The following is a 16,462-nucleotide window of genomic DNA, read 5'->3' as shown; positions in this document are numbered from 1 at the left end:
ACCACATTTTTTTTTCTTTAGAGTGAGAGGTTGTTTGGTGCGACGGGCGGATTTGTGTAGGCCTATACAGCTCTGCTGTTGAAATATACACAGCGCGTACACCGACACGGCTGCACAAGGTCAGTCTTGCTTTCTCTTTTACGCCACTCGTGCAATGTGCTTGGATATCTGTCATCTATTATGAACTGCTCTAAACACACAACAAAAAAAAACTCCCCCCACCTCCCCGAAGGGGATCGTGCGGAAATGCGAATGCATTGGGTGCACCGATGAGTGCGCTGCGGCAAGGAATCACGAAGAGAGGCGCGCGCTCCACTGCATTTATATATATTTTTCCGAGCGCAGCGAGCGGAGAGAGGGTACGCGGAGAGGAGAGAGAGACCCGCGCAACACGCCCGCCCCGCACGCGAGCTCTCTCCGCCGAGCACCGCGATGCGAGCGCCCTCACACGCCCGAGCGCGCTCCTCCTCTCCACTCACTCTCCGCTACTCCGCCCGAGCTCCGCGATGCGAGCGCCCTCACACGCCGAGCGCGCTCCTCCTCTCCCCTTGCCCTCCGCTACTCCCGCCCGAGCTACCATGTGCTCCGGTTGCTAGGCGCGCCACAGCTGTTACTAGGCGCGCGCCGGCCAACGCACGACAACCCCCGACTAAGAAATGCATTCGCATTTAAAACTTTTGTGACCTTCGCGAGACAGCAGTGATACATGCTGCGACAGAGACATTTTTTTGCTTGGGGTCATCGTGTTGTACACAAAGATGTGTCGGGTCTCTTGCAGAATATTTTTCGCGGTGCAGGGCTAAGCGGTGATTGGTCATTCTCCGTGGCGTTGATACGATATGGTGTCGCTTAGGCGGAGCAATCGCCAGCAGTCTCGCGCAGGACTAAGTCCACCTCAACAAGCAACACATGCTTTCTACTTAGCTACAACATCAACATTTTACGTCACATTGGTGCTCTGGCCAAATCCTTCTAATGCAAAACTCCTCCTGAGTTCTTAATTTATAACGACCGTTGTTGTCAAAATCGTAAGCAGAAAACTGAACGTTGCGGAAACATTAGAGCCACAGAAAATTTCGATGAGTTTTGCTTTTTTACAAAAGCACGGCTGCTCAGCATCTCTTTTTGATTACTTACCATTGCTGACCAACCAATTCATCTGTCCCCCGCCTTTTCCCTTCTCCCTCTTTCATAATAAACGTCTTATACGTACTATCAGGAAGCGTAGCACCAAGCTGCACCAGGTATCGATTCCCAAATTCACAGAGCTTAGACATCCTGCGATAAAAAACTGAACAATAGTTGTATTAGTGGCATTTTCGCCAACTGAACATGACAAAGTTCCGTCAAACAAATTTGTTTTTTTTATTTCTATCCAGTGTCACAAAAATATTTTCATCAAGGTCCATTACCAGAATATCGGCTGCATACCGCCTATGTATAAGGGGCATCCATATAGCAACAGAATGAAGGCTTGTCCTCGTATTATCAGGGCAATTACACGGTCTTCCGTGGCTTTGCTGCTGCACTGCGGGAGCCGTGCCCACCGTGTGTACTGTGTTTCCGTGCAGCCTTCTTGCTTCGGGTCGCACCAGCCACCGTGGAGGTCCTCCTTTCCCCCAAAACTATGGTTTCCGAGTCGCGCATGTAGCTGGGTGCATTGGTGGTAGTGCCGACGACGGTGGTAGACCTGGGGTCGGACGCAGCATCGGGAGAGCCAGGTGGGCTACCTGAACTTCCAACGCTAGGGGAGCAAAGGATTTCCGGAGACGCAGGGCTCCTCGGTGAGATGCCACTTGGCGGCGGTTGGGTGAGCGCGGGAGGAATCTGCAAGAGGAGTGGATGCAGCGATAAGCAATACACGTGGTGTAAAGGGCGGCTCTTGGAGGCGACAGTGCCGTTCTCAGAAAAGCTTTATCTTCTACCGCGATCTACTACTACGAAAGTGACTTCCTAAGACCTTCAGACTTTCGAAACCTGATAAAATACTCTCGTTTCTTCGTGGGAATATCATCGAGGCGAAATTAGTGTTTTATTTACACAGCTAATTGGCAGCAATAGCGTTCCCTATCTACCCGCCTTTATGGCGTAACAATGGTCCAGAGGTAGGTTCTCTTCACTAGAAGGTGAGTGGCCACAACCTCAGGGAGCGCAATACATGATTTTGTCCTTATCACCTCATGGGTGCAGATCGCGCTATCGGGTGGCTGGCAAAAAACGACATATTGGTGGGCAAAGCAACTGTAACAACCGAGGTGATAATACTGCCACCTAGTGCGCGTTCGGATACCGCAATGCTTAAAGGGGTCCTGAAATGCCTTCCGCCGATGCATGGATGTACATGTAACCAAATAAAGCAATGTATTAGCAATCTCCTCCTGCAAGTATTTTGTTAAAGCGATGAGTATTAGCTGAGAAATCGTAAATCAAAAACCGCGAATTATCGTCGCGCCGTATTTCCTCCTCCTTTCAACTGTTTCTTCGCTGTTGGCCTCCCCTCCCATTATGCTCCGCTCCTCAGCGGTGACGTACTTCCGCTATTGCGCTCCCACAGACTGCCGTCTGCTACGGGCCAGCTCTTTCGGCTTTTTCATCTCTGTAGACACCATGGACACAGGCTGGAAAAGCGAACGAATGACCTGGCCGCATGTGTGCGGCCTGGCCTTGCCCTTTCGCGGTGTACGTAGCTGCAGGGCTGCAGTTGGTATCGGCGGCGAACTCGCAGCCGCGTGGGGAGAATCGTGCGCTCGTTCCCTTTGGTGCACCGCGCACTGTTTATCCAAAAAGCGCGGTCTCAGATGTGGCCCCGCTGGTGCCGGGTGTTATTTTGCGGTGGTTGTAATTCCTACTACCGGCGGCATGTGAAAAAAGACATTTTCAACCGACACAGAACCCGTGCACAAAACGCGCCGGATCGGATCACTTTATCAGCGGCGATGAACGTGAAGGCGAAGAGCAAACCAACGCTGCACTCGATCAGCGAGACCCCGTGTTCTGACAAGCTGCACCCATGTGTTGCATTCAACACTGACGGGAAAGCGTTTGTTTGCACTTGTTTGGATAGTCGTAAAATGTCCAAACACTCCGGCACTCCGCTAGCAGATCAGCCGGCGAGACATTTCGGAAAACATTTGACAGATGGCGCCGTATGCATTAGTGTGTCGCTACGCAAAACTGATGAGACGCTCTACTAAAACTCCCATCGCGGTGTCACGTAGCGGGACGCAAAAAATTAGCGTTTAGCGTATGCAAAGGCCACAAACGCTGTACTAAATCTCTATTAGCAGCAAAATAGCGTGCGTATGTGAAACCGCTTGCGTTTACAAAGTTGCACGCCGAGCGCATACGTTTCAAACCTAGTGACATCGTTTAAAGGGACACTGAAGTGAATTTGTCAAGCTCCCGTTTTTGCTTGCACTGCGTAGACTGGCTCAAATTAGCACACTTTTCATCGTTTATCCGGGTGACAAATCGGTAATTATTTTACAAAGCGCGAAAGAAGAAAAACTACCATGCGCGGTTTGCGGCGGCCGCACCAACTAAGGCTGTGACGTTGAGAGGAGGGGCGCCGTGATTGGACGATGCCCAAGGTTAGCAATCACACAAGTTTCGGTTTCGGTTTCGGTTCTGTAAAACATAACCAATGGCTTTGTTGGATGGGCATTCTCAATATCTCAGTAATCATCGTACCGCGCTTCTGCCATGTTGTCGGCTGTAAAATGCACAAGATAAGCCTCCCAGGACGGCTTGTAGTCGTAGCATTCACTAGCCGAGACCTACGCAGTGCATGAACGCCCTCCGCGTACCCGCAGACGCCCAAATGTCATGCGCTTTTCCCCCATATTTGGAGCTTGCCTCCCTCATGCCTGTATCGTAAAAAGCGTGTTCGCACCAGGCCAAGGGTCTGTTCATTCTGGCCTGTGCCCACTGCCTGCAAGCAGTCGGTGCTTATGGCAACAGCACGCCAACGAGAACTCGCTAGCGCGCCAGTGCCAGCCTGCGCGCGTTTTGTGAACTAGTTCGTGTAGCCATGAACGTTGCGGCCCCAAAAAAGGTGAACTCAATATAGAAAACATCGGCGGAAAACAAAAAAGTTAACTTACAAAAAAAAAAGCACGTGCCCGCGGGGATTCGAACTCGTGACTCGCAAAACATTTGCGGTGAATTCCGAGCGCCCCAGACCGCTGGGCCACGGAGCGGGACGCGAATGACTTGCTAATATAGGGTATATATTGTACAACCGGTTTACACTTTTATTTAGTTTTGGCATTTCAAGCCGCTTAGGTGACTATTTGTTGTACTGCAATCGTGCAGTAAGCGTCGCCCGAGTTTCCACAGTAGCTCACGTCTAGCAATTGCATTTCGTAGACGGACAAGCGTTCGCAGATGCGTAGTCGTGCTGCTGACCGCTGTGCTTGTTCGCCCAGCGCAAAAAAGTGCTTCCCGCGCCCTAGTTTTACGCTGTACGGTAAAAATATCAGTTGATTTTATTTCCTTAGTACCTATATTGACTTCGCTGACTCTTCTCCCGCCTTCAACAGGCCTTATATTTTCCTACTGGCGTACCAGTCAGCGAAGCGTCGCATGTGCAGCGCTTGTGTGAAGCGACCTTGACTTGGAGCTAGATACAGTGTACAAACAAACCAAGTAAAGAAAGGCACATTCCTCCATTCACAAACGTGTCCTGGCTTCGTTTCAACTAAGCGAACGAATTGCGACCAAGCAATTTTTTTTTAAACTCCTTGATTGCGACGACCCGCCGGCGGCCGGCGGACGAAACGCTGGGCCGACTGACTCTGTCGGCCGGGGAGCCGTGCAGTAGCGCAGCCGTGGCGCAGCCAATTGCCAGCTCATCCCCTCCTGACGTCACACGAAAACGCCACAGAAAATGGGCGAGCGTAAAGAGAGGAGGACAGCGTTTTCGAATTAGTTTTTCTACTAAATAAAATCGCGTAAACGCGCCTAGAGTGGTCGAAACATGGCCTGGGGACTCCGGACTACAATTTGCGCTAGTAATCCCGCAATGTTTACATATCACTTCAGTGTCCCTTTAAATACACTGGCAAGCACAGTGTAACGTAGTCAGATATCAACCGTATGCTCAGGCGACAAGCAAGAGCTTGTTTTATGTGGGGCGGAGATTGCGCATAAAGGCCCGTTCGCACTTGCGACGAAAGCGAGTGAGAGCGGCAGGAATTCCGTCGCTTTGTCGCGCGACGATCGTTTTTGTCGAATGGTCGGGACAAATTTTGGTTGCGCGACAGAATTCCCGTCGCTTTCGCTCGCTTTCGCCGCAAGCGGGAATGGAAAGTTCTGCCGCGCTGCCGTCTGCTACGCAGCTCGGAGGTAACCGCGCGATCTGCTCGGGCCGGATGAACGCGCACACTCCCGCACGGCAGCGCCCCAAGCGGCAGACGGCCGCGTACATCGCTCCCGGCGCCCGCCTGGAGCCCGCCCTCGGCACACTAGCCAGTATATTTCAGGCACTATAATGGAGGGAAGATTTTTTGCTTCCGATTAACCTAGTTCTTTGCCCCTGTGTTTTTAAATACGTGAAGTCGTTAGCACGTCGTTCTCACGCAGCTTTGTATCGTCGTAGCATCGCTGATTGTCCGAACGAAGCTTGCAGCTAAGCCAATGCAGCGACCGAAGCTGTGTGTGTGTGTGTGCATCGCCTCCTGTGTGTTGTGGACGCGTTCGTTTCGCGATGAAATGCGACATTGTACTTCTGCGGGTGGATAGTGCTTCCCATGGTCTGGATTATCTTTCTCGAACGACGTACCACTCAACCTCCCATTTGGTATGTGCAGTGTGCCTGGCTAAAAGCCTTCTCGCTTGCGCGCCAGAGTTGTGACTTGCTGCTCGTCCCCGCAAACCGAGTGTGAGGTGAGTGCCGTATTTACGACGGGCAGGAGGAGGCAACTCATCGTCTGTCAATCGCGGTTCAGACTTGCAACGCATGTTGTGACGTTGCGTTCGTTCGAAACGCATCTCTGGATTGTTTTGAAGTTGAATAAAATGTACGCGTCAAACCCGGGCATTCGGCTCAGGGCGTTCTCTGCGATTGCACCAAAGAAGTGCCACGGGACTTTCTTTATGGTACGTACTCACGTAAGATAGAATCCACGTCGTGTTATGGCCGTGTTGCATTCAATACAAACGGTTAAGCGTTTGTTTACACTTGTTTCGTTTGTCGTAAAATGTCAAAGCACTCCGGCACTCCGCTGGCAGATCAGCCGGCGAGCCGACGCTGAGCAGACGACTCATCTCTTTGCCGAAAGTGCGTGAAAAAGCCGCCCAATAGCAGGATGTCTAGCTCATGACGAACATCTGGGAATCGATGATGTAGACATGTGAAGATGGCGGCGTCCAAAAACACGAAGGAAAGGGTGAGAAAAAAGCGACAAACTTTGCAACAAAAGTGTGAGCTTTCCGCTGCGCGTAAAAGAGTAATACTTGGCACAGGTGACTTTGGCGACCCAATCTAGCGATTGCGCTAGTTCATTTAGTGTGCTCAAAATGCCTTTCAGGGCCCCTTTAATGGCACAAACAAGCCGACCATCAAATGCTTCCACTATCATTGAGCCCACAGCTACTTGAGAAACATCAGCCTGAACGCTTTAGACCTCTGTGGCGCAAAAGATACTCTGAACAGCTGTCTCGAAGCCGAAAATAGCAACTCTGAGAAATTATTAGCCGCCATACAATGGAGTATAACGGAAGTACAGTTAAAGAACACACAAAAACAGCGCAGGGTATTTGTGACGATGCGGAGCAGCCGTCGGAATAAAAGAGATCGGCCAGGGTCGCAGACAGGACTCAACGCTTCCACGATTAGACGAGAACTGTCAAGTGCAGAGCACTTTAGGGGCTCGCCTTGTCGTCGTAGCTCATTCGCTGGACCCAAGTAGAGCCACACGGCGTTTCGTCGTAGCGGTTGTCGTAGCGGGGTAACCCAGAGGCTTCGAAAGCCAAGCGATTTATATTGGCGGTGAGATCTTTGAGTGGCGCCCCCTGGCTCTGACGTCGGCTTAGGGATTCGCGCCGCTGTCGTCTGCTACACTCCGCTTGTGAGGGGCAACAGTGCCTGGGCTAGAAATCGCCCGCTTCGTTGCTGTAGTGCGTTAAAAAGCGTATTTCTAGCGACTCAGTTATTTTGCCAGCTTCTGACGCATCTGAATAATTTTAAGCTCTATCCCTCACAAGTTTGCAACGCACGAAGAGATAGCGAACAACTTTCTTCAGAGTATCGGTCAGAAGATCGTGTGTAACTCGTCCTTTCTTGCTTATTCGCGAGGATCAGCAATCAGAGCTTCTCGATAAGTATTCAAAATGCGTAGGCTTCCCTGCAGTATTTTGAGATGCTCCTATGAAGACTCAACAGCCTAATACTACGTACCAAGCAGCGGCCTCTACACGCTCATCGCACAGCAGGAAATAAAGCGGATTTCTTCTGTTTCTTTCGTTGTTGTCTTGTATCGGATTAATGTTTCTTGCTTTTTTTTTCTGCCCAACGCATTATTTTTCTGCGCCGTCACCAACTTCTTATTAGGAGGTTTCGGGATGTTTGGGAGCCTCACAAAGGTCGTGTGGATATTTCCTTCATTTTGTATGGCATACATTCCCTTCTTCACAAATTGGCTTATTACGGCTGCGTGCAAGAAGGTGCATATCCGCAGCGTGCTTTGTTTATTCACATGCAAATACAATGAGAAGGTTTATGCTACGCCACCGCGATCGCGCCCTAAACAACGTGGTCCACAGTACTCAAAGGCGGATTTTCGCTCCGAATTTCTATCGTAATTATATCGTTATCATAACGAACTGACTCTCAACTCGAACAATGATGACATGATTACGGTGTTGAAGGCATGATATACTCACTAACTAACGTAATAAATAGTATACCTGCATATATTACAAGACTCGAAACCGAAGAAGAATTCCAAGTAGCTCTTTATTGCTTTTCAACCCTTCCAGGCGCGAAGAACAAATCCTATTCTACTCGGGATGGCGTTCTATGATTTGAAGAAAATTACTTTTACTCTCTTGTTCTGGACTGAGGACCCGGTCCACTAACCAGATCGATTTAATTGTTAAACAAAGTTTTCCCCTCCTCCCCTTACTCCTCCTCCTCCTCTTGAGTGCAGTTTTCCTATAACGCATATCCGAATATCGGGAAGATATGGCTGTGCAAAATGTTCCGAAATATCCCTCCAGGTCTTAACAAACATATATGTGTTACTATAAATTAAACGAAGACGTGACTCGGTTTGCTCAATAAACCTCGATACTGGTTAGATGCCTGGTATAGAATCATCACGCGCGTATATACACACTGGGTTATTTGGAACTCAACCTACAGTTTTTGCAGTCTATAGTGCATGTCGGCAAACTTTCATGCCTTGACAACGTAAAGTTATGTGACAAAACGCGTTCGAGCGTTCGGCAAGTTTGTAAAAACTGTTTTACCTGACATATGATTACCGGGAATCGTGATGCCTTCTGCCAAAGCCGACAGCCCTAAAAGCCTAGAATTTGTTTTGGTCTTCCATTTTCGCTGTTGTCGGTTATTAGCAGCTGACTGTTCCTTTTGTTCGAATGCTTACATGAGAAGCTGACGCCTAGCTCCGACTCTTCGCGCTCCGCACAGTACCGGCTTCGCAAGGAATGGGGTGGCGCCTGCAATGTTTCTCCCGTAGTGGTATCCAAAACTATACTTTAATTGACACCATGAGCTAGTGTATGTAATTTTAAGCCTATTATTATGATAAAAAGTTACCCACACGCCAATTCTGGTGCGGACAAGCATCAGAGGTTGACCGAGCGCAAAGAAACAGCAGGGAGAGCGATCCTGAGTGAAGCAGACGACAAATGCGAGAATCCCTAAGCTGACGTCACGGAGGCGCGCTTCGCAGCGCCGCCTGTGTTCGCGCTCACCGCCAATAGTCATAAGCGTTCGAAAGTCGTAAACCGCTGACGATTGTCTGACTTCTCCCCGTTGTTTAGTGCAAAATACTGCAGGTACAATTGAGGAAAAATATGCGTAATGAACCGGCAGCGCCCGCGTCCATTTAGTTAGGGACGCTCGTTGGATTGGTTTTTACGATAGTAAGCGAAAGGCAAAGTGGCAGTGCAACGCCGGCGCGTGCGGGAGGAAAAGCAAACACAAAAAGAACCGAACTCCCGCTGGCGCAGTTTCAGGCAGGGGGCGCGCGTGCACTGCGACGGCGGGAAATTTTAATTGCATTGGGTGGTAGCAGTGAGCGGATCACAGCGCTACAGCCAATTATGGCGAATCACTGCTCTGCACTTCCGAAAGCTTTCACATTGAGTTCAACGGCTTCATTTTTTTAGTTCTCGCTCCAAGCGCACAACTGGCGAGCACCCCGCGTCCGCATGCACCGCGTCGGGTATCGGAACGTCGGCGTGAGAACGAGATGGAGAGAGTCACAGCCGCGCGTTAATGCGCTGAAGCAAGTACGCTAAATAAGCGCGGCGCGCCACGCCACAATAGTAAAGCAAAGCTTGAAGTCTGGCGAGTTGGTCAACCTTTCGTAAAAATACGGGCTTTGGTCGAAAAACGGCGAACACAGGGGGAGAGAGGAAGAGAGAGAGAGAGAGAGAGAGAGAGAGAGAATAAACATTTATTGAGCATAAGTGCTGATGGCAGGCCACTCGCCGGTGGAGGGCATCCTTATTCCGGGATACCCAGGCTGCGACTTGCCGTCCAGGCCCTCTTGACCAGTTCTTGCTGGTGTCCAAGGTCCGGATCGACCAGACGAGCCATCCACTGCTCAAAAGTTGGGAAGGGGATTGGGGGTAGGTTTGGAGTTTTTTGGCACTCCCATACCTGGTGGTACAGGGTGCCCGGCGTTGGACAGAAATTGCAAAGGGAGGGATACTGAGTCGGGTAGATGGAATGGAGGAGGGTGCTGTGGGGATAAGAATTCGTCTGCAATCGCCGAAGAGTGGTGGCTTCTTCTCTGCTTAATTGAGGATGAGGTGGTGGGAATACTCTTCTGCCGAGCCTATAATGTCCCAGGACGTCTGAGTACCGGAGAAGTGGGTCCGTTTTGATGTCAGCGGAGAACATTCCGTCTCGGGTAACGGCCCGGTGTGTGTACGCGCGGGCAGCGGTGTGAGCCGCCTCATTACCGTCGATGGATTCATGCCCAGGAACCCAGACGATTTCCATATCAGGTAGTTCTGCAATATTTTTCAGAATGGTCAGTGCTGGTGTAGAGATGCGCCCCCGTTGATAACTTCGACATGCCGCTTGCGAGTCAGTTAGTATTGTTATAAAGTCCTTGCTGGTCGTGGCAGCCAGGGCAATTGCAACTTCCTCTGCAGCTTCTGTTGAGGCTGTACGCACAGTCATAGCTGTCATTTCCTGACCGGCCGCGTTAACAACACAGACGGCGTGTGCTGGTTGATTCGGATATGTGGCTGCGCCGCTGAATCTTGTTGTTGGGTTTTTTCCATACTTGGCGTTGACGGCTTAAGCTCTAGCGATGCGGCGTGCCTTGTTATGAACGGGGTGCATGTTTCTTGGTATCGGTAGAACTCGGATGTGCTGTCGAATCTCTAATGGAACACGTATCAGAAGAAGAAGAAGCCCGAGCAGAGAAGACACATCGTGCATGGGCTTTCGCTTCGATGGTCAGTTCTAGCATTTTCTTCGCACTTTCACTATAATGAACAGTTTCCGTAGCTCTGTGAAGTTGCGCTGAGCAATTTGAAACCAGTTTCGACGCCATTACGCCACCCTATCGTCAGATATCGGCCTTGGAAGACCGCACCACCGCGTCTACAGCACCTAGGCCTAACACCGCAACGGCGGCTGTGGGGAGAGAGGAAAAGTAAAAAACTTTGAACTACAATTTCGCACTTGTCCGGTCTCACTTTGCGTTCATTCTTTCTTGGCCCGAGCCCAGTGACACTGAAGGGTTTTTTTTTCCGGTGCGCTGTGCACAGTCGAACATAGGCTCGCTGGTGAAACTGTGTCACGTGTGCTAAGGAATTCTTCAGGGGCATCTAGGGTGGCACGTACAGTCGAAACCACATCCCTCGTCGATAGCACATGCAACCCTAACAGATGCCTGATCCTTTGATAATTTGGTTTCCCTAACACGGGAAGCCGAATGATGATCGTATTCCAGGTAATTTTTGATGGTCATGGTCCCGATAATTGTGAAAGAAGTTACTAAGACCAACTACAATTTCGGCAAATCCAAAAACAGCCGACGATTAATTATTCGGACCCTCAAGGGACCGTGAAAATGTACCAGGGATCAGGCAGTCCACAAAGCACACATGACCCCAAACGCTCAGTGTTCTAGTGCCGGGAAAAGGTTCGAATGACCAGCATGTCCGAAAAATTAGGCGTCTGACAAATCGGTCGTCAACGGTAATTGACGTTTAGGAAATAAACTCATGCCAATATACCGCAACATTTAAAAACTTCAGATGGTGGCTCACCAGACACTTTCTCAAATTCCCTTACGACATTACAGGATGTCGCTCATTCGATTGGATGTTGCCGACAAAATCAATGCGAGCAAACATAACTTTGTGATTGCAGTGGTGCCTCTCTTTGCGGGTGATTTTAGGACTTGAATTCCAGGGAGACGTTAACATACTGATTCTATTTTTCTGTATTTTCCCAACTATGTCACAGCTTACAATTTTCATCACGGGATGTAAACTTTGCTCACATTTGTTGTCTTTTCTTCGTTCAAAACATGATTCTCCGGGCCAATGCAGTTGAGCGGGTATTTATTATGTCGTTTTTTCGTTCGTTCAAATTAACGAACCAAGATGTGTGTTGTCCTCGTGTTCCTCGAAGAGACAAGCCCAGCTATTCCGCTGCACACCTAACGGGGCCATGAAGGCAAAATACAAGTCTCGCTCATTAGAAAGGCTGCTCTGTCCCGATAGCAATGACACCAATTTTATCGCAAACTTCTAGCAAATAAAGCAGATATGAAACAAAACATCGAAACAGTGGCGACTCCCTCGACACTGTCTGGCAACTTTCCATGACATAATGGAAATAAACTTCGCTGCACAAGGACAAGACGAAAGAAGAGGACACCACATAGCGCAGACTGCGCTGTCTGCGCTGTGTGGTGTGTTCCCTTTCTTGGTCCCGTCCTTGTAGCGCGAAGTTTATTTCCATTATGTCAGACCAACTAGCCCGTCAGGATGCTTTATTTTCCATGACGTCTCGCAATCATCTTTGTGCGATTGGCGGCCGTCGAACTAACCGATCCATAAGCCACATGACTGGACGATTGTAGTGAAGCCACTAGTTCCGTTTGATAGGATCACTTTCTTGTTAACGCGCCGTTAACACACTGAAAAGCATTTTTACTGCTGGCCAATATGACGCTAGTCCGCCGCATAACACGTCACTGTAGCGCGAAATTTCAATTTTGTTTCAATACTTCTTAGATTTTCTGCGAAAAAAACATCTCTCGTGGTTGGAATGGAGCTGAGTGAGGTAGGAAAGCCCAGTGATTTCAAATTAAAAAAGGTTGTTTATTTTCTTCAACGCCCCTTTAAGTGGACGGTTTGAACTAGAACAGAACGACAGTTTAGAAAGAACCAGCAACAAATTTGTACGCTATGGCATAGTGACGTCACTTTCTCCCTTTTTACGACCAACCCTATGACCCTCCTCTCCGAATGGAGTGAAGAAGCGGATTTAGGAACCGTTTCCGTTCTTGTGCGTGCTAGTACAACCGCACCCTGTTTGCATATTCGATTAGCATACTACCAATTCATTTCGAAAGAGACATTGAAAAGCAGAGAAAAGCGTCAGTGTGCTATTACTCCATAACATATAAGGTCCAAAACATGCCACGATGAGCCTCTCAACGGTCTCGGTTACGGAAAATGAAGTGAATTCATCACAGCGAGCAGGCTGAAGAAAACCGTAGCAACACGCAATCTACTTTGTTGCCAAAGACCTGTTTTGCGTCTTTTTTATACCATAGCAGCGCGTCTGTAAAAACGAAAGAATGAAATATACACCACTACTTTCCCGCTCATGTGCCGACCTTACAGTTCTAGTTAATACGGAACATTTTTTCGTTCAGCTACCAGTGCTAAAACTTAAGAAAACTGCGTATGGCAATTGTAAAGTTAACCGCCTGCAGTAAAGTTAACCGCCTATAAGGCCCTGATTAGACCAGCACTAGAATACGCAGATATAATTTGGTGTCCTTATCAAAAATTTCTTATTAATAAAATTGAGAGAGTGCAAAACTTAGCAGTTCGATTTGTGTTTTCCGATTATTCCAGGTATACCAGTGTTACTAATCTACGTAAAAGAGCCGAACTTCATTGTCTTTCCGAACGGCGAATACATTCTAAACTTAAATTCATGTATCTCCTCTATCATGGGAATTATACAATATCCCGATCAGACCATCTTCTTGAACCTTTCAGGCATTCCACGAGAACTAACCACAATAAGACATTACGAATGCCATCAAGTCACAACAACATCCACAAAAACTCTGTTTTTCCGTCATCAATTGCATATTGGAATCAACTTCCATCAATAGCTGTGAACTGTGACACAGTAGAATCCTTTATTGAAAAGATTAAAACTATAAGTCTCGAACAATAGACGCAAATGCACTAATAGAGGATTTATTGTAAGCAGTTTTTTTTCCCTTCGATGGGATTGTACTTTTCCGCATGATTCTGAACTTTGCAATCTGACACTTGTTTTGACTACTAGGAATTGTATAGTTTTTTTTTTTCTTTTCTTGGATTGTGTCTGTACCTTTCTGTACGTGACATCGTTGTTTGTATTACCCATTGTACCACTCCTGCTTGGACCGAGAAGGTCTGCAGTATTCTCAAATAAAAATAAATAAATAAAAAGTACAAGATACGCGAAACGTATGCAAAACCGACCAGTCATGAGATCACATTTCCCCGAAACCATTGGCAACTTCATGTTTTTCTCTGACGTCATACCACCGGCTCCAGGAAGGCAATCACGTTCCACTCCAGAGAATAACGGGCTGATGTCCACGCACGCCGGACCACCTTGCAACGGTCAAGAATAACGCACGACGCGCGGGCGTCGCACAAGAACGGCGGTGTCTCCGCACCGCAGGATGCATTTGATCGTAGCAATTTCGCATTCCGCGATCATCCCATGCGACCTTCCCACCGCGGCGCCACCAGCAATGCCACGCGTGCATCCTCACCTTCGCCCTTTCATCCTGCTATCTTGGTACAGAAGAGAAGATGCTCGCTTTTCAATGAAGGGGTTCCTGTTCAAAAACCGTTAGGGAAAGCAAATATATTTTGTAGAGAATCCAAGCCGGAGGCAGGCAGAGGAGCCCACCTCAGTGATCAGGTGCGCACACGTATACGCAACGGTTGTATGCACACCACTGCAATTTCTACCAGGGAATTTCAAACTGGCTGTTCGTCCCTTAGCATCGTAGCAATCTCGGCGTCCTCAGCGGCCTTCAATACTTTATCCAGTTGTTTCCTGAATATTTGTCTCACCGGCTGAACTTGTCTTTCCTGGCCCCGTCAATGTTTGTCTATCTTTTACTTCAATACTTTATTTAAATGTTTCCTGAAGGACTTACCTGCTGAATGTGTATTTTCTGGCCCCATTATCGTTTCAGTCCACCCTTCACTTCTTTCACTCGCAGCTGCCTAACCCTCCCACTGAGGACCTCGTATGTAGGTGCCGGCACAAAATATCGATAGTGTAACCCCAAAAATGTTGACGTGAAAATATCTAGTTCCCAACGAATATCCCAAAAGATCACAGGTGAAAACAGTCTCACCTCATCCTTGGCGAGTTCTGAACCTTCGTGCTGCCTTGCCGACATGATCTCTCCGGGATCCACTTGTCCACTTTCCGCTGTAGTTCCAGATGCCTGTACTCGGGGAGCAGCAGTGCCAGCAAGTGTGTCAGCCCTGATGGGCCCCAGCCGTTCAGTCGCATCTGTTGCTGCCGGTTTATCGAGGCCTCCTGTGATAGGCCGAGCTCCGTCCCGTAGTCTGTGCGAATGCACGCTGAGTGATCGCCTCTGCTTGCGTTGATGTTCAATCTCGGACTGGTTCATTTTGTGGAAGGGTAAAAACCTGCATCGTCACGAAACGACAATGCAACATCATGTTTGCGTGACACGTACATTGCCCCGAAATCAAGGAGCTTTTTTGGCACATGGTATCCAAATGTTCTTGGGAGGCGATTTCAAGGTGACCAGGGCACATTTTGTGATTGACTGCAAGAAGGAATTAAGGCAGCTTACGAAGTAGTGTCGGGCATTCTTAGAGGGACCCTGAACGTAACTAGCACATTGGACTCAGACAAAAGTTCAACTGCTCTGTGTCCCTCTCGCGATTTATTCAGCTGCGAGAAATGCTTGAACTGCCGAGAAATTACCAAATGAAAAACGCAACTCATTCCTCGCACAATTCCATTACATTTCCCGTGACGCAAACGCAGACCGGAAGCGGGTGAGATAGCGGTGTGGTCTTGCAGGAAAACTAAAACCTACCAAGCGAGCATTTGCAGCCGCAAGAGCCACTGGTCCCATTCTCTTGCACGCAACTTGCACGGCAACTTGCCCGCCATGCACGTCTATGTGCGTCAATCTTGGTGCTGCTCGGGGCGTGTGATGATGGTTGAACAATCTGAACTCGCCGCGCAGCCTTTTACTTTCCCTACAAAACATCTATCGGACAGCGCAAGAGCTTTTATACCGTGACTTTACCTGCTGTCTAAGCCAGTCTAAGCACTTGGCTTGGCTACGTGGCGCAATGTGTAAAATCCTCTTGTAACAGAGTCCAATGCCTATTGTAGAAACGGTGCCGGTGTGTGAGCACTTGAATGGCTGTACGCGTGCAGTTTCTTTCGAAAACTCTAGAAAGATATTCAAATGTATGGCTGTACCGGTGGGCTTACGTAGTGCAGCCTTGGTATACATGGAGGTGGTATACAATCGTCGCTAGTGATAATCCCAACATAGCACAGCCCACCCGAAGGAGGGCGCCAGCGCATTTCATCGCGAAGCGAACGCCACCGCAACACACACGCAGCTTCAGCCGCCGGCCTGGCTGCAAAATTTCGTTCGGGCAGACAGCGCTATGTGAGGAAGCAAAAAAAAAAAATTAGCAGCGTGTTAGCTCGGCTATGCCAGGATATACGTCCAACCCAATTCAATTCCAACCCAATTCAATTCAGTCCGGTCCAGTTCAGTCCGGCTCAGTCCACTCGAGTCACTGCTCCTCTTAATTGCGCAGCACGGCTCTCCAGGAGCCACGCGAAACGGCTATCAAGAGGCTCTGGCGCAGCGTCAGACTTGGCTAGTGCGCAACGGAGGCGCACAGCTGGGCACGCACCGCCGCCAGTACATCTGCCGCGGCTATGACGTCACTATGACGTCACCGGCTATGACGTCAACGAATGTGC

General features: G+C 49.0%; 1 protein-coding gene across 1 annotated transcript in view; it reads right to left on the bottom strand.

Moving 5' to 3' along the window:
* Positions 1-1,380: 1,380 nt before the first annotated feature.
* Positions 1,381-16,462, bottom strand: part of LOC144152620 (uncharacterized) — a 48,578-nt gene continuing 33,496 nt past the window's right edge. Inside the window, exons 3-4 of the mRNA XM_077683957.1 lie at positions 14,829-15,129; positions 1,381-1,827 (exon numbers count right to left, since the gene is read on the bottom strand). Coding sequence (XP_077540083.1) covers positions 1,498-1,827; positions 14,829-15,129 — 631 coding nt within the window. The 3' untranslated portion in view covers positions 1,381-1,497. The remainder of the gene's footprint in view (positions 1,828-14,828; positions 15,130-16,462) is intronic.

Source organism: Haemaphysalis longicornis, unplaced genomic scaffold, assembly GCF_048455015.1.
Source record: "Haemaphysalis longicornis isolate Haplotype H1 unplaced genomic scaffold, Haemaphysalis longicornis Haplotype H1 scaffold_9, whole genome shotgun sequence".
Taxonomy (NCBI): Eukaryota; Metazoa; Arthropoda; class Arachnida; order Ixodida; family Ixodidae; genus Haemaphysalis; species Haemaphysalis longicornis.
Note: the sequence above shows the minus strand (reverse complement) of the source record. Positions and strands in the feature narration are given on the sequence as shown.